Source organism: Protopterus annectens, chromosome 11.part0, assembly GCF_019279795.1.
Source record: "Protopterus annectens isolate FY-2018-M chromosome 11.part0, PAN1.0, whole genome shotgun sequence".
Taxonomy (NCBI): domain Eukaryota; kingdom Metazoa; phylum Chordata; order Ceratodontiformes; family Protopteridae; genus Protopterus; species Protopterus annectens.
The window spans coordinates 1,452,409,265-1,452,433,508 of record NC_056745.1 but is presented as its reverse complement, the minus strand read 5'-3'; the positions used below and the strand labels follow the sequence as shown (position 1 = coordinate 1,452,433,508).

The following is a 24,244-nucleotide window of genomic DNA, read 5'->3' as shown; positions in this document are numbered from 1 at the left end:
TTAGCAATCCAACTACTGGAACACTTAAAAAAAACTCAAAGAAAAAGACAGAGACAGGCCGTTGAAGTCCAAAACTGCGGACGACGCTTCTCCTAAGCCAGTTCGCCGGTACTCAGTGAGGCGCGTTCGCAGCCCCTGATACCCGCTACTTCTGATTCCCAGGCGTCTACTGAGAAGCATTCAGAGTCCGGTATGCCACAAGATGCTTCAGTTTTGGAACCCGTGGGTGTCTCTACCTTGGATGGGTCTGGAGCTGCTGTGTAGGCATCAGCTTCTGAGGGTGTATTCAGGCCTACAGATTTCTATATTAAACCGACGCCATCTTCAATATTAAGGCCAAAAGCTCGAACTATGTCTAAAAAACCAATGCCTAGGCCACTTGTGCAGGCCCCTGTGCCTAAAAACAAATGATCAAAATAGCTGAAGATTTAATTACTCTAATCAGGGTAGTCAACCCCTTCAAAGAGACCTAGGCAAGAAATTGACTATGAATCTTCTGAACAGGATTCTGTTTCTTCTGACTCTTCTAATGAACAGGATTTGTCTATACCTACTTATGAGGTCTCTGATGCAGAGGATTCCATTTCTTCTGCTTCTCCCCCTGAGGATTTTTCTTTTTGGGAAACTTTACATACCTTAAGGGAACATTTCCACTGGGAAAGTCAGGATTTTTCTGTATCTAAAAAGAGGCTTAGGGATTTTCTTCTTCCTCAACATAGGCCTTTGGCTATACCTCCTGTTCTAGATATTGTTGATGATGTGTTTTCAGAATCTAGTATGGCTCCTGATTCTCTGCCTCTGGCTTTTTGTAAGCCAGGCAGATATTACAGGGTTCCTGACTCCCAAAAAGTCTTTTTCAAAAATCCTGTTGCGGATCCTAAAACCATTTCTCAGGGCCGCAAAGGCATTAAGGCTTCTACTGCTAAAAATCCTACCCCATCTGATAGAGATTCCAGGGCACTGGATAGATGGGGCAAGAAAGTCTACACTTATGCAACCTTGGCAATCAGGGCTTTAAACTTTCAATTCCATATGCTAAAATATCAGCAGCATATCATGGGACTGCTTAAACAGAAAATGATGTTGATTTCTGAGATTTGCAGGATTTATTGCATTCAGCTGAACAAGTTGGAAAACATTCTTTGCAGTGTGGTTTTGATTCCTTGGAGGCTTCTTGCAGAGCTGCTGTAACTGGGTCTGTGTTAAGGAGGCATGCTTGGCTCAAAGAGCAATCTCTGCCTGATCATGTTAAAGCAAAACTGTTGGATGCTCCTTTACAACAGGGCCATCTCTTTGGTAATAAGGCTGAAGAAGTTCTAAAAAAGATGGAAGATAAAGCTAAATCTATGCAAACTGTGAAAGATTTCTTGCAAGTGCAACCTCCAAGATTTAGTATTCACTGGCCTACTAAGAACTGGTCCTTTCCAGTTCCTTCAAGAGCCTCTGAAGTCAAACCCAGACATTCCAAAGGTACCAGGTTTCAGTCCCAAGGGAGTTTCAGAACTAAGCAATGGGGTGCCTCCTCTTCCAAATCTGGAAACAAGACACCTCCCTATGGTAAGAAGTCTCAATGACTTTCCTCTAGACTTACCAAGCACTTACCTTTTAACTGCCCCTTTTGGGGGAAAAAACTGACAACTTATAACCCAGGACAAATGGGTTTTAAATATAGCATCCCAGGGATACAGATTTCATTTCCACACGTTACCAACTCCGAACGAATGGCCGGATTTGCCCCCGAATCAATGGGCAGAGACCCAGAAACAAGTACTTTCCCTCATGAACATGAGGGCTATTCAAATAGTACCAGAAGAGGAAAAGGGACAAGGTTTCTATTCCAGACTTTTCCTGGTACCCAGAAAAGACAAAACATGGCATCCAATTCTGGACTTATCTACTCTAAACACCTTTCTGGACATTCCAAAATTCAAGATGCTGACTCTTCACCAGTTACTTCTTATGCTAGGCAAAGATGCCTTTTTTTGGCAACTCTAGATTTAAGAGGCTTTCCTGCATATCCCAGTCAGGGAATCTTGCAGAAGATACCTCCAATTTAAAGTAGGCTACTTGTATTACCAGTTCTCTGCACTGCCCTTTGGCTTATCTTCTGCGCCCAGGGTCTTTACAAAGTGCCTGGCTCCAGTAATTGCATTTTTGCAGGCAAAGAAATATTCAAATATATTCATATCTGGATGATTGTCTAATTCAGGCAGAAAACAAGGACATTCTTCTAAAACATCTGGCATTTGTAAAAAGGGTTCTAACTTGCCTAGGGTACACTATAAACAAAAATAAGTCTCAAATGGTACCCTCTCAAAAATAAAATTACATTCCCAAAGCTTGAATACAACTGCCCAGATGGTTTTCCTTACACCAGAAAAACAAATTCATTTGGTGACTTACTTCAAGCAGATGGCCACAAAAACCCTGCTTTCAGCAAGGCAAATAATGCAAGCCTTAGGGTTCATGGCCTCCTGCATTCTTCTAATTCCATGTGCAAGACTGCATATGAGGAAACCAGCTTGACATGTATGGGCAGTCTATTCCTGAGTATGGGGAGTCTCTGGGTCAGGAACCTATCCCTCCAGCATGATGTTCTTCGTGTTTCACTGTTGCAGTCATTACATTTGGGTAATCTGCTGGCAGGTTTCCCTCATTCGGCCTGATTAACAAAGTCTTGGGTCCTGCGTCGGTTACTGTCCCTTCTTCCATGACGTCAGGTCGTCAGGGGTATAAAACATGCAGCCGACACCATTACATCAGTCTTTCTTGCCGTGCGGTGCCCAAAGCGGAAGCAGTTCGCAAGTGCCAGTCAGCCGACTCCTGAAATTTTCATTTTCGAGTTTCAGAACCGAAGTCTTCAACTAAAAAGCTTAGTACCCCGTTGGGGAAACTTTTTCTCGCTCCTTACCGATGTCAGTAAAAGTTAATAATTGTATTACTTGTGGGAAGCAAATACCTCATAAGGACTTTCATTTATACCGTATTCCTTGCCTAGGCCCTGACCACGACGTACCTTGCTGTCGGTTCTGTGCTTTATTTAATCAACGCACAATCCATCGTTGGCACATTTTTGTTTCTAAATATTTTGGATCATGGTTTAATTATCCAGAAATGATGGTTAGCAATCCAACTACCAGAATACTTAAAAAAAAAAAAAAAAAAAAAGCAAAGAAAAAGGCAGAGACAGGCCGTTGAGGTCCAAAACTGATGACGCTTCTCCTAAGCCAGTCGCCAGTTCACCGGTACTCAGTGAGGCGCTTTCGCAGCCCTGGATACCCGCTACTTCTGATTCGCAGGCCTCTACTGAGACACATTTGGAGTCCGGTATGCCACGAGATGCTTCAATTTTGGAACCCACGGATGTCTCTACCTTGGATGGGTCCGGAGCTGCTGTGTAGGCACCGGCTTCTGAGGGTGTATTCAGGCCTACAGATTTCTATATTAAACCAACGCCATCTTCAATATTAAGGCCAAAAGCTCGAACTATGTCTAAAAAAACAATGCCTAGGCCACTTTTGCAGGCCCCTGTGCCTAAAAAACAAATGATCAAAATAGCTGAAGATTTAATTACTCTAATCAGGGGTAGTCAACCCCCCCTCCCCCTTCAAAGAGACCTAGGCAAGAAATTGACTATGAATCTTCTGAACAGGATTCTGTTTCTTCTGACTCTTCTAATGAACAAGATTTGTCTATACCTACTTATGAGGACTCTGATGCAGAGGATTCCATTCCTTCTGCTTCTTCCCCTGAGGATTTTTCTTTTCGGGAAACTTTACATACCTTAAGGGAACATTTCCACTGGGAAAGTCAGGATTTTTCTGAATCTAAAAAGAGGCTTAGGTATTTTCTTCTTCCTCAACATAGGCCTTTGGCTATACCTCCTGTTCTAGACATTGTTGATGATGTGTTTTCAGAATCTAGTATGGCTCCTGATTCTCTGCCTCTGGCTCCTTGTAAGCCAGACAGATATTACAGGGTTCCGGACTCCCACAAATTCTTTTTCAAAAATCCTGTTGCGGATCCTAAAACCGTTTCTCAGGGCCCCAAGGGCATTAAGGCTTCTACTGCTAAAAATCCTATCCCATCTGATAGAGATTCCAGGGCACTGGATAGATGGGGTAAGAAAGTCTACACTTATGCAACCTTGGCAATCAGGGATTTAAACTTTCAATTCCATATGCTAAAATATCAGCAGCATATCATGGGACTGCTTAAACAGAAAATTATGTTGTTTTCTGAGATTTGGATGATTTATTGCATTCAGCTGAACAAGTTGGAAAACATACTTTGCAGTGTGGTTTTGATTCCTTGGAGGCTTCTTGCAGAGCTGCTGTAACTGGGTCTGTGTTAAGGAGGCATGCTTGGCTCAAAGAGCAATCTCTGCCTGATCATGTTAAAGCAAAACTGTTGGATGCTCCTTTACAACAGGGCCGTCTCTTTGGTATTAAGGCTGAAGAAGTTCTAAAAAAGATGGAAGATAAAGCTAAATCTATGCAAACTGTGAAAGATTTCTTGCAAGTGCAACCTCCAAGATTTAGTATTCACTGGCCTACTAAGAACTGGTCCTTTCCAGTTCCTTCAAGAGCCTCTGAAGTCAAACCCAGACATTCCAAAGGTACCAGGTTTCAGTCCCAAGGGACTTTCAGAACTAAGCAATAGGGTGCCTCCGCTTCCAAATCTGGAAACAAGACACCTCCCTATGGTAAGAAGTCTCAATGACTTTCCTCTAGACTTACCAAGCACTTACCTTTTAACTGCCCCTTTTGGGGGAAAAAACTGGCAACTTATAACCCAGGACAAATGGGTTTTAAATATAGTATCCCAGGAATACAGATTTCATTTCCACACGTTACCAACTCCAAACGAATGGCCAGATTTGCCCCCGAATCAATGGGCAGAGACCCAGAAACAAGTACTTTCCCTCATGAACATGAGGGCTATTTAAATAGTACCAGAAGAGGGAAAGGGACAAGGTTTCTATTCCAGACTTTTCCTGGTACCCAGAAAAGACAAAACATGGTATCCAATTCTGGAATTATCTACTCTAAACACCTTTCTGGACATTCCAAAATTCAAGATGCTGACTCTTCACCAGTTACTTCTTATGCTAGGCAAAGATGCCTTTTTTTGGCAACTCTAGATTTAAGAGGCTTTCCTGCATATCCCAGTCAGGGAATCTTGCAGAAGATATCTCCAATTCAAAGTAGGCTACTTGCATTACCAGTTCTCTGCACTGCCCTTTGGCTTATCTTCTGCGCCCAGGGTCTTTACAAAGTGCCTGGCTCCAGTAATTGCATTTTTGCAGGCAAAGAAATATTCAAATATATTCATATCTGGATGATTGTCTAATTCAGGCAGAAAACAAGGACATTCTTCTAAAACATCTGGCATTTGTAAAAAGGGTTCTAACTTGCCTAGGGTACAATATAAACGAAAAGAAATCTCAAATGGTACCCTCTCAAAAATAAAATTACATTCCTGGGTGCAAGCTTGAATACAACTGCCCAGATGGCTTTCCTTACACCAGAAAAACAAAGTAATTTGGTGACTTACTTCAAACAGATGGCCACAAAAACCCTGCTTTCAGCAAGGCAAATAATGCAAGCCTTAGGGTTCATGGCCTCCTGCATTCTTCTAATTCCATGTGCAAGACTGCATATGAGGAAACTTCAGTGGTATTTAAAAAGTCTATGGAGTCAACATTGTCACAGCCTGGAAACAATGATTCCTATCATTCCTTGCCTTCGCCTAGAGTTCCTGTGGTGGGCAGAGGCCTGCCACCAGAACAAGGGACTGCCATTCACACCACCCCCTGCCGCCCAAACCCTAACTACAGACGCATCAGACTATGCATGGGGGGCTCATCTGGCAGGGAAGTGCATTCAGGGCAAATGGAGCCCAAATCAAATGCACCTTCATATAAATCAAAAAGAAATGCTAGCTGTACAGAATGCGCTGACAGCCTTCAAAGACTACCTTCGACCAGGACAATTACTGATAGACGGACAACACCACGGTTATGTGGTACATAAACACGCAGGGGGGTACACACTCCTACCCCCTCTGCAGACTAGCCATGGCATTGTGGAACACGGCCTTGAGCTATCAACTACAATTACAAGCTCAATTCCTGTCAGGAAAGCTAAATACTCTGGCAGACGAACTAAGCAGAAATCTCATGGACACACACGAATGGAAACTGGAACCACGGATTTTCAGCATATTGACATGCAAATGGGGGAGCCCAGACATAGATCTTTTTGCCTCACTCCAGAACTATCAGTTGGACAAATTTTGCACAAGAACCCATCACAAAAAAGCCTGGAAAGTGGATGCTCTGTCCTTCAGCTGGAAAAAAAGTATCAGTCTATGCTTTTCCCCCTCTGCCTCTGCTCCCCAAAGTTCTACTGAAAGTCAAACAGGACAAACCAAAAATTATTTTGATTGCTCCAGACTGGCCTTGCCAACACTGGTACCCACTACTGCGCAGTGTGTCACACATTTCACCATGGCACCTGCCTCAGACACCTTCCTTATTGTTTCAGCAGAACAACCAAATTCTGCACCCTCAGCTCCAAACTTTGAATCTTGCAGCATGGCTAATCACCTAAATTCACCCGTAGCATCCCTCAGCAAACCTGTGCTGGATGTCATTTTGGAGGCAAGAAGACCTAGTACTAGAAAGTCTTATGCTGACAAATTGAAAAGATTCTGTGCCTGGAATCAATCTCAAAGGATAAGCACAGCAGTACCCAATATTTCTCAGATGTTGCAATACTTAACTGAGATGCTTCACAAGGGCCTGTCCTTTTCTTCCATAAATATCAATGCCTCAGCCATTTCAGCTCATTACAACACAGAACCTCCCCTCTTTTCTCATCCTCTGCTAAAGCAGTATCTCAGAGGGGCCAAAAACTTAAGACCACGTAGGAGAGCTCCAACCCCTGCCTGAGACCTTAACTTTGTATTGGAGAAACTCAGTCTCCCTCCTTTCGAGCCAGCTGCTACTGCAGACTTAAAATTTCTCTCCTGGAAAACAGCCTTCCTTTTAGCAGTCACTTTGGCTAGAAGGATTTATGAATTACAGGCTCTTATGGCAGTGGAGCCTTTCATCATTTTTCATGTGGACAGGATATCTTTCAGGACCAACCCATCCTTCATGCCCAAGGGGGTATCCAGTGTGGCTCTTAATCAGACTATTCATTTGCCAACTTTCTTTCTCAATCCACAGAACAAGGGGTAGCAGATTCTGCATTAATTGGATGTAAAAAGCCTACTTAGATTTTTACTTGAACAGGACTAAATCTCAAAGAAAATCTGAACTGCTGGTAGCATTTGCTGCAGGGGCAGAGGGAAAGGCTATTTCAAAGCAAACCTAACTTCAAAACCCAACTTCATTCCTACCTCTATCTAAACAGAATTTGCAACTGCACTCTTCAGCCTACAACTCTCAAACTATCTTCTCCCTTTTCTCCAGGCTAACCTCTTCCTATTCACTTTCATATCCTTTCTAAAAATATTTAGCTTAGGTAACAAAACAGTAAAATTTGATTTTCATGATGTAAGCCTTTTTCCTCCTTAACAAAATTGAAATTGTTAGTGTTTATTCTTTTGTAACTACCTGTTATCTGTAATACATACTGTCTATGACTTTTCATGTTAATTGAAACTGTTTTGGTAATCAAAATATTATAAAACTGTTGTATTTCCTTGCTGGAGCTTTTCTCCCCGGGCCTCCACTGAAAACGGGCCCCCAAGCCCAGTGCACCTCCCCGGTAATCAAACTGAAATAAATAAATAATAATAAATAAACCATTTCCAAATGAATAAGCCATTGTATTCATTTCTGCTGTAAGCACCATGGAAAAACTATCCCTCAGGGCATCAGATCCCATTCTACCAGGGCTGCATCGACCTCTACAGCCTTTCTCAGAGGTGTTCCTACCAGGGACATTCTAGAAGCTGCTACCTGACGTTCAGTTCATACTTTCACCAAACATTATCAATTACCAATTTTCTCTAAATCCAGAGCTGGCTTTGCCATTGCTGTTCTGCAGGGCCTTATAGCCGGTCCTAATGCTGTATAAATCCATGCTCCCAAATGTAATGACTACAATAGTGAAACATGAAGAACATAGTACAGTTGTGTACACTTACCATAAATGTAGATGTTCAAGTTTATTCACTGTTGCAGTCGTGGTTACCCTCTGTTTTTTCTCTTGCTATGCCTCTACTTTCTTTAACTACACTTATAAGCCTTTTTGGTGTATTTGCTTTTGTTTGGAGGTATACTTTTGGTATTTTATATTATCTTTATACACACACACACATATATCAGTATCTATATATATCTATATATATATCTATATATATATATATATATATATATATATATATACTTTTTTTTTTTTTTTGGCTCCCTATTTGGGGGGCACCTGACATCTGGTGCAAGAAAAACTAATGTAATGTTGTCGGCTGCATGTTTTATACCCCTGACGACCTGACGTCATGGAAGAAGGGACAGCAACCGACGCAGGACCCAAGACTTTGTTAATCAGGCCGACTGAGGGCAACCTGCCAGCAGATTACCCATATGTAATGACTGCAACAGTGAATACACTCTAACATCTACATTTATGGTAAGTGTACACAACTGTACTTTTTGTTCATTATGATGACCAGGTTTAGATCCCTGGAGCGTGTGCCTCTGAGGGATTGGGATTTCTTTAAGTGTAGCATGTCCAACAGCACTGGGTATAACATGGCCTTGTATGTTAAGCAGAGATCGCCTCTGAGTAGGCGATATGCGACAGAGTATAGCTGGAGTTTTTTTAGACGGTCAGCATAGGGATTTTGCTTTAGGACTGTGATTCTTTTAGTGAGGCATTTCTGTGGCCTTTCCAGTTTTTGCAGATGTCTTGTGAGGTACATACCAAATGGGGTGTTGTACTCTATAATAGGTCTAATGAGGGATGAGTACAGTGGGACAGTGACCTCCTTTTTTCTTCACCCCTTGTGGAGTGGGATAACTGTAGCTGTGCACCACTCATTGGGCACGTAACCTGAGGTGAGGCTATGATTAATTATGACACTTAGGTGAGATGCCAGTTCATTTTGTAGTTCATGTAGTACACAGCCTGGGATGTTGTCTGGTCCTATGGATGCTGTATTCTTAGCTTTGGAGAGTGCGTTTTTCTACCTGTGTGGTTGTGATTACTGGAATTTGGCTATCTTTTGGTATTGAGATGGGCCCTTTAGGGGGTGAGAGGGGGATGAAGTTGGCACTGAAGTGATCTGCCAGGATATTGGCAGCATCCTTGGAATCAGTATATTTAATGCTATTGTATTGTAGCTCAGAGCAGATCTGAGCATTGACATTTAGATTCTTGACATAACTATATAATGCCTTGTGCTTGTCTTTGGAATCTTTGGCAATTTTATTTTCGTAACTAGCTTTGGAGGATTTTATGAGGGATCTTCACTTCTTACTGAGGCTGGTAAGGGAGTTTTTTTGTATCCTGGGATTTTCCTCTTTTCTGCAACAGTTTCTTCCTTCTGTTGTATAGTTTGTTTATGGCAGGGGACCACCAGATAGGGTTCCTTTTTTTGGAGGAGACCGTCTTGGTTCTATTTCTAATAGCATGATTCATGCACGAGTGGATGTGCTCGTACAGTGCCTTCGTGCAGGATTCAGCAGTCGAACTTTCAGTTCCCGTCTGCATGGGTATCATAAAGTTTGTCACTTCTGACGTGAGTAGCATGAAGTTGGCTTTGCAGAAGTTTTTTATGGAGGTTTCCCTACTGGGGGTGGGATGTGGACGTCAAGGTTGATTAGCTTATGGCCAGACCTGACCAACAAGGGGGTGACCACTGGTGTGGAGCATTGATCTCCCATTTTGGTAATGACCAGGTCTAGGATATTTGAGCCCCTGGTGGGACTATGGATTAGTTGATCCAGGGCATAAGAATTTATAAATTCCAAGAACTGTTGTCAAAGGTGTTGGTACCTGAGTAGTTTTCCCATTTAATGGCAGGGTAGTTGAAATCACCCAGTATTAGCATGTTTGGTTGTATCTTAATATTTTACAGTATGTTTAGAAAGGTGTAGTGATAATCTTGGGTCATAGTGGGGGATCCGTAGCAAGCTACCATTTAGATTGCAGTCTTACCTAGTGTTAGTTGCACCTGTAGAGTTTCAGATGCATTGTGTTGGGCAACTAGCCTGGAGGTGTGAATATCCTTGGTGAATATGGACACTCCTCCGCCTTTAGTGCTTCGGTCCTGGTTTGGTGGCCGAAAAGTGTGGTAAGTGTTGTAGCCTGGTATTGCAGGGGTGCTCTCTGGAGCCTTGAACCAGATCTCAGTTACTGCACCGATATCGATTTTCTCCATTTTTAGGAGTGCCTCGAGAGAGTGCATTTTGAGGTTTAGACTTCTAGCATTGAGTAGCATTACCTTCAGATTTTGCATGCTTATATCTGTTACAATGGTGGTTTTGTCCATTGAGCCTTGCCTAAAAAAGGCACTATAGGGATGGCAATAGCCTTAGCCAGTAACCTGTATCCCAGTGGTGACAGGTGCAGCCCATCTTTGCAAAGCATCGTGGTTTGTTGATCATGTCGTCCCAGGCAGACGGATACTAGATCCCCTTTGAATGACACCAGACGCTTAGACAATTGTTGAAGTCAGTCATTTTGCCCTTGTACTGTGGTATCATTCTGGGCGAAGGCAGTATGCTACAGTCATACCTGCCTGGGCCACATGATCTGAGAGCTCTTCCATGTCTCTTATGTAGTCCAGGAAGGTATGTCTCAAGTCATTCACTCCAACATGGAAAATGACAGAGTTGCATTTGTACTTGTTGTGGAGTGACTTGATGTGTTATGTGGCGGATCCTGGCAACTGACAGGCAGCTGACAGTAATTTTCTCCTTGTTCAGCCTGGTGAGTCAGACATCAGTGTGCCTCACTATAGAGTCACCTGTGACTAATGTGTATTATTATCATGGAGCTTTTCTCCCCAGGCCTCAGCTGAAAATGGACATGTATCCAGTTGGACTATCCCAGTCAACAAATGTAAAATAAATAAATAAAAACAAATAAATATGTGTATGTGTATATATATATATATATATATATATATATATATATATATATATATATATATATATATATATATATATATAAATCTCTTTACTCCTTCAGTGTTCAGCCTTTTGATGTTGTCAGCTTGACGCTATTTTATTCAGTATTGCAGACATTTTAGTGAGTCCATTTTGAAATGTTTGCATTTGTAATGCCGAGTGCCAGCAGGATGAAAGAGTGAAACTGCAGGAGAAGAGCGATTCTCAAACATCCCTCTGCTACTTTAAACCCACATTCCAGCTGAACTTTTGTATACCATCATCAAGATCACCATACCTTCTGAGAAATGCATCATCAAAGATCATACATCCTTCTGAGAAATGGCGTATACCATCACCAAGATCACCATACCTTCTGAGAAATGGCATATACCATCACCAATATCACCATACCTTCTGCGAAATGGCGTATAACATCACCAAGATCACCATACCTTCTGAGAAATGGCGTATACCATCACCAAGATCACCATACCTTCTGAGAAATGGCGTATACCATCACCAAGCTCACCATACCTACTGAGAAATGGCATATACCATCACCAAGATCACCAAACCTTCTGAGAAATGGCATATACCATCACCAAGATCACCATACCTTCTGAGAAATGGCATATACCATCACCAAGATCACCATACCTTCTGAGAAATGGCATATACCATCACCAAGATCACCATACCTTCTGAGAAATGGTGTACACCATCACCAAGATCACCATACCTTCTGAGAAATGGCATATACCATCACCAAGATCACCATACCTTCTGAGAAATGGTGTATACCATCACCAAAATCACCATACCTTCTGAGAAATGGCATATACCATCACCAAGATCACCATACCTTCTGAGAAATGGTGTATACCATCACCAAGATCACCATACCTACTGAGAAATGGCGTATACCATCACCAAGATAACCATACCTTCTGAGAAATGGCCATCTCTGACTTAGTATGTAAAAGTCCATTTTATCAGCTATTCAGTCTGTATTCCGGAACTCGCTCATATGGGTCCCAACGTTTCAAATGGTTACCCATTTGTGTAACTGATGTAGACCTGTATACATATAAAATACAAATGTAGATGTAAATTTAGATATATGGAGAAAACTACCATAACTCCAAATCTTCATGAACTGCATCTAGAAGCATTTGAACTCGCCATATACAAGTAAACTAGTGTTGCAGAGTTTGGCACTTGTTCATGGCTTGGCTCAGTCAAGAATGGAAGAGAAATGTTCCTGTCCTTCTCTTGTGTATTACCTTCCATTGAAAGCAGTGCTGTAAGAAAACAAAGTGGACCTGTTAGAAATGCCATCTAGTATTCTGAAGATGTAAAGAATGCATAGATAGAGGCAGTTCTGACTGCAGTCTGTGACAATATGGAATTAAGCTTTTTTACAAAACAAAAGGCCTTTCGTTTCTGAGATCACCTTGTTTATTTGATGGAGAGTAAAAGCAGAAGGGGCCTTCTGCTTCCTTTATGTGATATTGACTAGGTAACCCTGCATGGGCCATTCTTTCATTTTGTCTAATGTTCTAGAAGTTTGTTTATTTATTTAAAGTTTGTTAACCAGGGTCGAGCACTGATCCATCTGGATCACTTTCTGGCTCACCCTTTCAGGAGTAAAGCCCACAAGTGGAATGCATAAATGATGTACAATGAAGAAGAGATACAAAAATCAGATATGCTCAGAGATGTATAATTTAGTCTGGTAAGCCAACAACAAGGAATTCTGATCACACAAATGCAAGATTTTAGTCTGGAAAGTAATATAACACAGTACTGCTGTGACACTACAATGTGTAATGATTAATGTATTTACTATATATATATATATATATATATATATATATATATATATATATATGTGTGTGTGTGTTTGTGTGTATACATATATATATATATATATATATATATATATATATATATATATATATGGGTTCACTTTATAATTTCGAAATACTGAAATACCAAATTTCAGTATTTCAAAATCATAAAGTCAAAAAATCAAAATCGAGAAAGTGCATAATCGCGAATTCGAATATCTCAAATTCGCGGTTATGGCTTATGGTATGTAGCATGCGGTGTTGGGAGTGTATTGTGGTTCGTGTCTTGTATGGATGTAGATGCAATTGAAGGTAAGTGAGTGTTTTGTAAGGGTTTTGTGTGGGAGTTTGACTGTCTGAGTGTGTGTAAGTGTTGGATGTTTTGATGTTTGTATATGTGTGATGTTTGTGTGTGCGAGGGACTGTGAAATGTGTGGGTGTGTGTTTCCTTTTTGTGTCTGTGCGATCTCAGAGTTGGTGTATATAAGTAGGGTGTGTGGAGTGGGCACAGCCCCCCACATGGGGGTGCAGGTGGGCTTGCCCCCCTGCTTAAATGTAGTGTAGGTTTGTTTGTTTGTGTTTGTGTGTGTTTTGTTGTAGTGTGGGTTGGACAATGTATTGTTGTGTGGTGTATGGTGTGTATGTGCTCGTGATTGTGTTTCGCGATTGTGTGCTTTCGGGATTTTCGATGTTCGACTTTATGATTTAAAAATACTGAAATTCGGTATTTCAGTATTTTGAAATTATAAAGTGAATCATATATATATATATATATATATATATATATATATATATGTTTATATATAGAGAGAGATGTATATAGATATATTTATATAGACAGACATGTATAGCTATATAGCTATAGGAGAAAGAGTGGAAGGATGAGAATTGAGGTGCTGTTGTGATGCAGAAGAGTTTTGAGTGAAAACTTTAATGATTTAAGTATCCATTTTTCTTTTGCTTGTCTTTCCTTTGGCAACTGAACATTTTGTATATTATAAAGGATGTATGCCTGGCACAAATTAGATTTTGATGTAGCATAAATTATCACAATTTTCACTACTCACCAACAGTGTCTTTTTGTAAGACTCATAACTGTCCTTGTAGAGGTTTATAACCATGTTTTAAGTTTTTTAAAATGCGTACTAGTCATTGTTGTTTTATTTTCCTTATTTAGGTGATTCATATACCTGCTGGTGGAGCACTACTTGAATCTACCATTCCAACTGATTTTCTTCCAGGATTTAATCTAGAAGGTTTCCCTAACAGAGACAGTTGCAGATATATTGACCTATATCATCTCCACTCAGCTCATACTTTTCTAAGAGGTACACTTAGATACAAGGTAATAATGGTGTCCTATAATTTTAATTTTGTCCTGTATTTATAAATAGATATGTTTTCTTTTATTTTTCATAGGCATCTGTGGAAAGTGTGCACATGCATCAGTTTTGTGGTCTTTGGGTTATATGATTCTGGGATAATTAACATGCCAGATGTTATGTGACTACAAATAGCTATTTTGAAGCCCAAACAGAACCTGCACCTTACTGGGTTATAACAGGCAGCAGCAGCATATAGGTAATTTTCCAGTAGTGCATGTATATGCCATATGTGATATGCAAACAGGTAATTTGCAAACAAGATTATATCATACTTGCATATAAGTCAGGTATTATATTGATTTCTCTGTTTCAAATCAGGAATACTATAAGTTTGCTTTGTTTCAAAGTGTGAAACCACTAATCCACTTTACATTAATAATTGTAGTTTTCCAGATGCTACCCTTTCCCCATTTAAGAACTATACAATCTCCTTCTGTCCTGAATAACCATAAAATGGTTATTTTCTAACTGAGCATGGATGTGTTCAGATGTGTATTTTAAATAAAACTCATTAAGTTATTGACATTCTTTGACCCTTTATAAACCACATTATTTCTCAGCATGTTTTGAAAAGATAAACATTAATTTATGTATGTCTTTTGTTATTTGCTAATTGGGAAAGTAAACTGATTCTGGACCTTTTTTCAGCCATGGCCTGAATCAAAAGCACATAGACCAAATTCTGCCTGTACAGCTTGAGAAAATAGCATGACCTCTGCAGAGGTGGTACATCATTACCTACAAATAATATGCAAGTATTTATAGATAAAGATTATTAGTGTTGGATAACAGATGGCTAAAAAAAGCAGAAAAAACAGGCATGAATATGAGGATGAAAAATGGAATTACATCGTTGTAATGATGCAGCTGCAAGAAGATTAATATCATGGCCAACTGTTATCCTTATAGCATTGGTATTTGTAGTAATCGGAATGGTAATGCATTATTCTTTACTTAAATTTTTCTATGTTCCATTCATTTCTAATATGTGCTAGAAAGTGCAGTTGTGTAAGTTCCATCCATCCATCCATCCATCCATCCATCCATCCATCCATCCATCCATCCATCCTTTGTTGACTGGGTAAGTCCCTCTGTGTTAGTAGCATCCTTTCAGTAAAAAACAGAGGTGGTATTTATACCATTTGTCAAGGGCATTGGTGAACTTGCTCTACTCTTGTTAGTCAGATGAAGGTTTTGTGTGTTACACATCCAGACTTCCTGTTTCCTGTCCAGGCACAGAGACAGCCAGGAGGAACAGGAAGAAAATATGGTTGCTTCAGCTTTGGCTAAAAATGAAGTGAAGGTTGATGAAAATGTAGCTGAAATGGTAGAATCGTTAGCAGAATTTTTTTTTCTGATGCTGTTGGTGCAAAAAAAACAGTGATACTGGAAGAAAAGGATATTGTAGCTGTAACAAAAATGAATTCAGTGGAAAACTTTCAGAGGAGATTGTTTGAAGGAGAGACAGTTACCTGTGAGAAATGCATAATTAGAACCCTCCAATTGGGAGGGATGCAGGATGATTATTTGGAATAAATGGTAAACCAGTGTGAATCAAAAAGTAGAGCAACAATTTCATGGAGTGACATTGTGGAGAAAATACAAGAAGAAAAATGAGAAGAAGGGACTGTGCCAGAAAAAGTTAAAGACAAAATCTTATGCACAAACTGTGGGAGAAGGAGCAAAGAAGAAAGAAATTAAAGAAAAAAAAACAGAAGTATACAGTACATGTGAGCTATAAAAAAGAATAAAGTTTGGACAGTTATAAGGTTTGGGACTCTTGCTTTGACACCCAGAGGTGCTATGACAAAGAGGTAAGAACATTCATTTTAATTAATAGAGACTTTTTGTGAGTTGATATTTGAGACTGGGCAGGCCATGAAAAATGTTATAGGTGCATATGAACAAAATAAAAATATTTATCCATGGTCAGAATATGTCATGCAAGCTTTTTACAGACAAAAAAAGAATAACAATCCAGTTTAGAACTGAAGTTGAAGCAAAAGAACTGAAAGAACATTTGTTAACTATATGTAAAGAAGTAATGGACACTACAAAAGTATATGATGAAAGAGGACTATGGTCTATGAGATGGGAATGTGGAGTAATACTGAAAATGGAAAATTATAATGTTATGCATGTATCTAGTATTATTAATGTTCATGGTAATGGGGGTTTTGTGAAATACAGGGGTCAACCAAAAACTTGTTATTTTTGTTGATTTAAAGTGTAAAAATGTGGCAAAACCAGTCATTCATGGCTAGAATATGAAATGAATGTGCAAGAAATGAAAATGAAGTTATGCAGGATAAAGAGATAGTAGAATGTGTTATACATGAAAATCTACAAAAAGATGTAACTGATAAAAGGTTATACATGAAGTTAAAGAAGATAAGGAAAAAGAAACAGAGGAGACAAGTGAGGAAGACGTAGATTGGTGCACAGTAAGAAATAAAAAGAATTCTATACTGAAAAGAGTTAATAGAAAAGAAAATTCAAAAACATACTGCTTAGAGAAAATAAGAAAGGAAAGAGATAAACATTTTATTATACTAACTGTTCTTAAAAGCTGAAAATATTAGCTTTAAATGTGAACAGTATGAACAATTTTAAAAGGAGAACAGGTATATTACAATGGTGTGCTGCAGTAGATGCACGTATTATTGTTTTAGAAGATATCAGATTATTACCAGAGGAATAAAGAACACAAACTGAAAAACTTTAGAATGGTGTGTTAGTTTGGAACTTTGTGAAAGACACATGCTCAGGCATATGTATATTATGTCAAGAAAGCATTAAAATATTAGATGCAAGCATAGTGGAAATAGGCTGAAGTATGGTAATGGACTTGAGATGGAAAAAATATGTGCATAGAATTATAGCTTTATATGCATATGTAACAAACATTTAAATTATGTTTAAAAACATTCTTGAATATGTTTGTGTAAATATGAACATTATAGTGGTAGGTGATTTTAATTGTAATTTAAGGAAAAATAAGAACAATTGTGATGTTAAAATGGCTAAAGAAATTATGAGAAGTGGAAAGTTAAGTGTATGGGAGAATAACCACTGGACCTATAAAAGGAATGAAATCAGGACAGAATTGTATTATTTTTTAATATCTGATAGTTTAAAAGTTATAAAAGAATGCACTAAAAAGTATGCTTGATTTTCAGATTATGTGGTAATATGGGTTAAAGTACAGGAAAATGAAGAATATATAAGAATAGGAAAAGGAATAAAGAGAATTAATGAAAATGAATTAGATTTAGAAGATAAAAAAGAACCTGTGGAATTATGGAAAAATCATATGACTATGAGGGAGTTTTATGAGAATTGTACTGTTTGGTGGCTTAATTTTAAAGAAAAATATATAAAAAAAATTAGAATGTATAAAGAAGAAGACAAAAAGAGAGATATAAAATATTAAATCAAGAAATATTTAGAGGCTTGTTAGAGAAGAAAAATTCCTTTTTTTGAAAAAGAAAGAGAAATATATAAAATGAATCAAATTAAAATTAACAATTTGTTATATAAGCAAAACGATTGTTTACAAGGAAAGAAAGGAGAGGTAGCACCATATTTGAGCAAAATAATAAAACAGGAAAAGTAATAAGAGAATTAAAAATAAGGAAGGTAAGCAAATAAGCAGCAAGAAAGAATATACAAAATAAATAAAGAATATGTATTGGAATTTGTTAAGAGAGAAGAAAACATAGAACAAATTTATAAAGGTGAGAAATTAAATAAGGAAGCTAATGAGTATTTAGATTAAAAAAATAACCATGATTTAAATGAAATTCTAAAATATATTAACATGAATTCTGCAACAGGACTGGATGGAACTGAATATAGTAAGTATAAAGAAATGAAAAAGTGGCAACACATTTTTTATAGAGGCTATGAATGAATGGTTAAAAACTGGAATTAAAGAGAAAGATGTACGGTAGTTATAAAATTTATATTTAAAAAAAGAAAATAAAGAGGAGATAAAAAATTGAAGACCTATAACATTGAATAATACAGATTATTATTTTTTAATGAGAATAATAACAAAAAGGTTACAGAAAAAATGGACAGAATATATGACCAAAATGTATTTGGAAGAAAAGTAAGTCAAGAGTTATTATGGATAATAAGAGAAATAATTGATATCATAAAACAATGTAGAAATGAAGGTTATGATAGGGTATATAAGTAAAGCTTATAATAAAATTCAATATAAATCATTATGGAGAATTTTGCAGGCATATAATGTAAGCAAAAAATATTACAAGTAATAAAATCTATTTATGAAAGGAACTATTTGAAACTAAATGTAAAAGGTTGGATTGGGGAAGAAATAAAAATAGAATGCAGAATAAAGCAGGGTTACCTAGCTAGTAGTATAATTTTCTCATTAGTTATGAATGTAATAGTGAAAGAAATTAATAACATGTCAAGTAGTAGTGGATTCAAAATGATGAAGTACAACTGCCAATAATGTATAATATGCAGATGGTACTGTGTTAATTGTTAAAAATAAAGTATGGATGGGAAAAGTAAATGAAAACTGAAGTATAAATTAAAAAAAATTGGTTTAAGTATAAATAAGGAGAAAAGTAAAGGATTTGTTTTTGAATGTATAGGAGGTGTTGAGTTCAATGAAAAATATATAAATATATTAGGAATAACATTTGTAAGGAAGGAATACAGGCCAACAATGGGATAATGCACTCAAAGAAGTAAAGGATTTGACTAATTTTTGGAAATCATATAGATTTTCATATAGAAAAAAGCACACTTGTTGACCACTATGGTGATAGGAAAAAATTCTTATGTTGCTAACATTTATATGATTCCTATTAAGTATGAAAAGGAACTAATGATGATTGTATTCTCTTTTATATGGGGCTGTAGACTGAATCCAGTCAAGAGGGATTCTGTATATGAAAGAAGAGCAAGGAGGTTTGTGTTTAATAAGCCCAATAGTATAAACAGCATCTTTAATTTTATATAAGGTATTAAAAGGAATTATGAAGAAAAATAAAAACTTGATAGAAATGATACTGTAATATAAATACAAAGAATTGTGAGAAAGAATGGAAGTTAAAAAATGAAGTAAATGCATTGTGAATGAAGAAATGAAAGAGTACAAAAACAAAATTGTGTTATGGAAAATAAAAATAATATAGGTGAGAAAAATAGAAAGGAATCATACTTGAGTATTATAAAAGCATTTTATTTTATTGATCCATGGAAAGATTTAGAAAGAAATAAGAAAAAATCCATAATGATGAGATATAATAACTATAAAAATATTAAAGAATGTAATGATTTTGTATGGAGATTGTCTATTAGATAATTGCCAGTTAAGGCAAATATGCCATACAGAAAAAAGCAAGATAGAATATGTAATAAATGTGAAGAGTTTGAGACTACTGAGCATGTTTTTTGAAATGTGAAAGAGTTAATTTGTAGAAAGAAATATGTAAAGATAATAGGGTACAAAGTTTGTTAAAATTTGAACAAATAATTATGGACATAATAGAATTTGGTTATTATGGTGCACGTAAACAGGAAGAAGTGAAGAAAATAAAGTAAAATTTAAGTTTCAAGGACTACATGCAACGAGAAACTAAATGAAATTAAATACAATGGAAAATGGACTTTGACAAATATTTTGGAAAAAATGTTTTGTTGTGGATAAGACTGTGGCTTAAATTGAAGTTTATATATGTATGGAGATTATTAAATAGATGTAAATAATGTAAATATGTAAATAATATATAATGTATATATCAATTAAAAACCCTACTCTTCATTGTTGTGAATGGGAACCATCTTGGAGGATCACTTTCTGTTTCTATTCCAGGCACACAGATGGCTTGGAGAAACAGGGATGCGGATGGAGCAAGAAGGTGATAATGGAGTAGTTAAAGAAATGAAAGAGAAAGCAAATATTGAGACCAGCAAATCTGTGCAGGATTCTGAGGAAATGTTTCAAAGAAACCTGTTTGATGGAGATGAGTCAGCAAATGATAGATGTATAAATACAACCCTCCAGTTGGAAGGGTTTTGGGATGATTTACAAGGTGCTGCAGAGTGAGCCAGAAATTGAAGGAGACATTTCGTGTGGGGAAATTATGGAGAAAATACAAAAGGAGGATGCCAAGACAATCCTGAAGAATAGTGGTGAGATGGAAAAGAAAACATTTGCAGAGAAAGTAAATTAAGGCAAAAGTGGAATAGCAGAAAAAAAGACAGAAGAAAATTAAAAATGGAAGTATGTGGTAAGGATGCAAAGTAAAGATGACAAAGAAATGGGCAGGTACGAAGTGTGGGATAATTTAATAACTTTGGGTGTAAAAGCACACAAGGTAAGAGCATTTATTCTTATTAACAAACATTTTGTGATGTATGAGATATAAGACTTTTTTTAATGGAAAATTTTCTTAGGGAATATCAACAAAAGTAACCCATGGAATCTTTTTGTGATTAAAAGCATTTAACAGTGAAACAAAAATATTAATTTTCAATTTAGAATAAAATAGAAAGAAAGACTTTGAAAGGACATTTGAAGGCGTTATGTAAAGAAGTACTGGACAGTGTAAAAATTTATGTCAAAAGAGGTTTATGGATTGGTGGCTGGGATTGTAATATTGTCTTAGAAATAGAAAGAGAAACAAATTGTACATATACCAAGCATGATAATTGTGGAGAGAAATAGGGTGGTGTAAAATACTGGTGACAACTCAAAACATGTTTTTTTTTCTTTTTTGTGAAAAAGGACATTTGATAAGTAACAGTGACAAAAAAAGAAAAGAAAAGGAAAAGGAAATGAACAAAGAGTTGAAATTGCATAAGTAATGAAACGGAAGAAAAATTAGATGTGAAAAACTAATAAAGAGGACATAGAAGAAGGTTCTGAAATAAGTGATGAAGATATAAACTGGGAGGTAGTAAAAGGAAAAAATGAATTATGTTGGTAAAAGGATTAAAGACAGAAAAAAATAAATGGAAAGTACAAAAGAAAAATAAAGAAAGAAAGTGGATGAAAAAGAATATATGCAGTTAGAGAGGGGCTTGGTATAATGATTCAGGTGTCTGACTCACAGACAGAAGGTATAGTGTTTGATTCTCACTTTGGGAAGAAAATTGGTTAGGCTTAGAATTTCCTACTAAGAAAGCTAGCCTAGTAATTAGTATGGATTTATTAAACAATGAATCTAAGGGACAATTAAAATTTTATTGTGCTTTCTGTACAATGAATACAATTTCAATAATATTAAGACTAGTAAGAATATAGCAAGAAGAACAGGAATTTTGGAGTGGTGTAATACTTGTGATACAAATGTAAATATATTAGAAGAAACAAGATTTTTAACAGATGAGAAAATATTACAAACAGAGAAACTATGAGGAGGAAAAATCTGGAATTTGAGATGTTCTGAAATAGTTGTATTCTATAGATGTACAGTAAAAATAGTGAGTGAAAATTTAGCAAAAGTGGGAAAATTAACCATTGTCGATTTAAAATGGAAATAAGCTTATAGAATTATAACATTATATGTTTAAACTAACTAAAGAAAGGGAAAGCTTATTTCATCAGATTTTAAATTATGTAGTGATAAATGTGAATGTTATAATAACAGGAGACTTTAATTTTGATTTAAGAGGCAAGTATAAAAAGAAAAGAAATGGTATAAGAAAATGTTAGAAGTTCTAAGATATGGTATGTTAAAACCTTGGGACAAAAATTCATGGACTTACAAAAGGGGTATGCATAAAACTAAAATTGATTTTTTCATAGTTTCAGAAGGTTTAGCTCTAGGAGATGGGGAGGTAGTTAAAACAGGATTTTCTGTTCATCTTGCAATGTGGCTAGAAAATAAAAAACAAAGAATATATAAAATTAGCCAAAAGAATAAAAAGGGTAAATAGGAAAGCATGGAATGAAGAAGGAAAGAGATTAGTAATACAGTTATGGAAAGATCATATGACTGAGAATGTATTATAAAAACTGGTCTGAATTGCAGATATTCGAAGAACAATATAAAAATGTGATAAAAGGGCGGCCGCGGTGGTGCACCGGTTAGCATTGCCGCCTCACAGCAAGAGGTTCTCCAGTTTGATCCTCAGCTGGGGTGCCTTCTGTGCAGAGTCTGCATATTCTCCTTGTGGTCATGTGGGTTCCCTCCGGGTGCTCTGGTTTCCTCCCACTTCCCAAAGACATGCTGTAGGTGGATTGGACACTCTAAATTGGCCCTAGGTGTGAGTGCGTGCATGTGTGTTCCTTCTGTGGAAGGTTGGGCCCCAGGCTGGCAACTCAACACCGTAAAACTCCACTGCCAGTCATGAGCAGACAGGTGATCCGCTGTGGTGACACCTAACTGGGAAAAGCCAAAAGAAGAAGTATGGTGTGATAAAAGTAGAGAAAGAAAAATATGAGTGTACGCTACATTGAACGATTTAGATCATAATGACAAAGAAAAAGAATTATATGAAAGAAATCAAGAAAAATACAGTAATTGTTATATAAGCAAAAATATTTTTACAAGGAAGAAGAGAAGAATTATTGAGTTACTTAAGCAGATTAGTAAAGGAAGATGGTAGTATAATGAGAAAAACAAAAAATGTAAAAGAAGAACTAGAAAGAACTCAGGAAGAAACTGTGAGTAGTGTAGCACAATGTGTGCAAGAAATGTTTAAAGAAAAAAAGTTATTGAAAACAACATGGAAAGCAAAAAAAAAAAGTTAACAGAAAAAGAGAATAAAGAGAATAATGGGTTAGAAAAGGAGATTTCTTTAAATGAGCTGGATAAAAGTATAAGAAAAAGTAAATATAGATTTGACTGCAGGTCCAAATGGAATAGGGTATGAAATGTGGGTCTGTATTAGAACATCGAAGTTTCAGAACTTCAAATGTTCTAATATCGACCCGTATTCAGCAAAAGCTGAAAATATCGAAGCTACAGAAAACCGAATTTTTTTCTAGGGAAAGAATTTGGTTGTCCGTTTCTGTTGCTTCGGTATTTTCAGCCCTGTGGTAGAAAGTTACGGGTAGGGTTCAGGTAAGTGTGCGATTGTGCACAGGTTAGGTTAGTTAGGGTTAGGGTGCGGGTTAGGTATGTGTGAGATTGTGTGGACGTGAGGGTTAGGGCGGGTTAGGTGAGTTAGGGTTAGGGCACGGGTCAGGTAAGTGTGCGAATGCGTGGACATGAGGGTTAGGGCGGGGTGGGTGAGTTAGGGTTAGGGCGCGGGTGAGGTGAGTGTGCGATAGTGACAGACCTTAGGGTTGAGGTTTGGGTTAAGGTAAGTGGATAGTTAGTGGTGTATGTATAGTTTAGTGTAGAGTTAGGTATAAGATTTTAGGTGTATGTGTGTGGATTGCTGTTTGTTTGGTGTGCTTGTGTTGTATGTATGTGTTTTGGAACAGCAAATTTTTTCCCTAGGAAAAAATTCGCTGTTCTGTATGTTCGATGTTTTCAACTTTCGTTGAATTGGGTTCGATATTAGAACATTCGAAGTTTTGAAACTTTGGTGTTCTAATATAGACCATGAAATATATAAAAATTTAAGGGACTGGCTAAAAGAATATTTTTAAAGATTTTGAATGAATGGTTAAGTGAAGGTTTTACGTACAAAGAATTATGTACTGGAATGTTTAAATTCATATTGAAGAAGTAAGCTATAAGAGAATTAAAAAATGGGGTCCAATAGTATTGAATAGTAATGCATAGTAATAGTAAGTAGTATGGAAGAGTACATATATAGTATAAAGGGGAAGGGTTGTCAAGAATTATTAATGATAAGAGAAATTGTGGATAATAATATGAGCAGAAAAGAAGCCAAAATCGTAATAATAGACTTTACTAAGGCATTTGACATAATTGGAC

The 24,244-nt window shown here is 37.1% G+C and overlaps 1 protein-coding gene across 1 annotated transcript in view; it reads left to right on the top strand.

Moving 5' to 3' along the window:
- Positions 1 to 24,244, top strand: part of LOC122815899 (alpha-aminoadipic semialdehyde synthase, mitochondrial-like) — a 1,132,937-nt gene that overhangs the window by 917,694 nt on the left and 190,999 nt on the right. Inside the window, exon 19 of the mRNA XM_044088745.1 lies at positions 14,156 to 14,323. Coding sequence (XP_043944680.1) covers positions 14,156 to 14,323 — 168 coding nt within the window. The remainder of the gene's footprint in view (positions 1 to 14,155; positions 14,324 to 24,244) is intronic.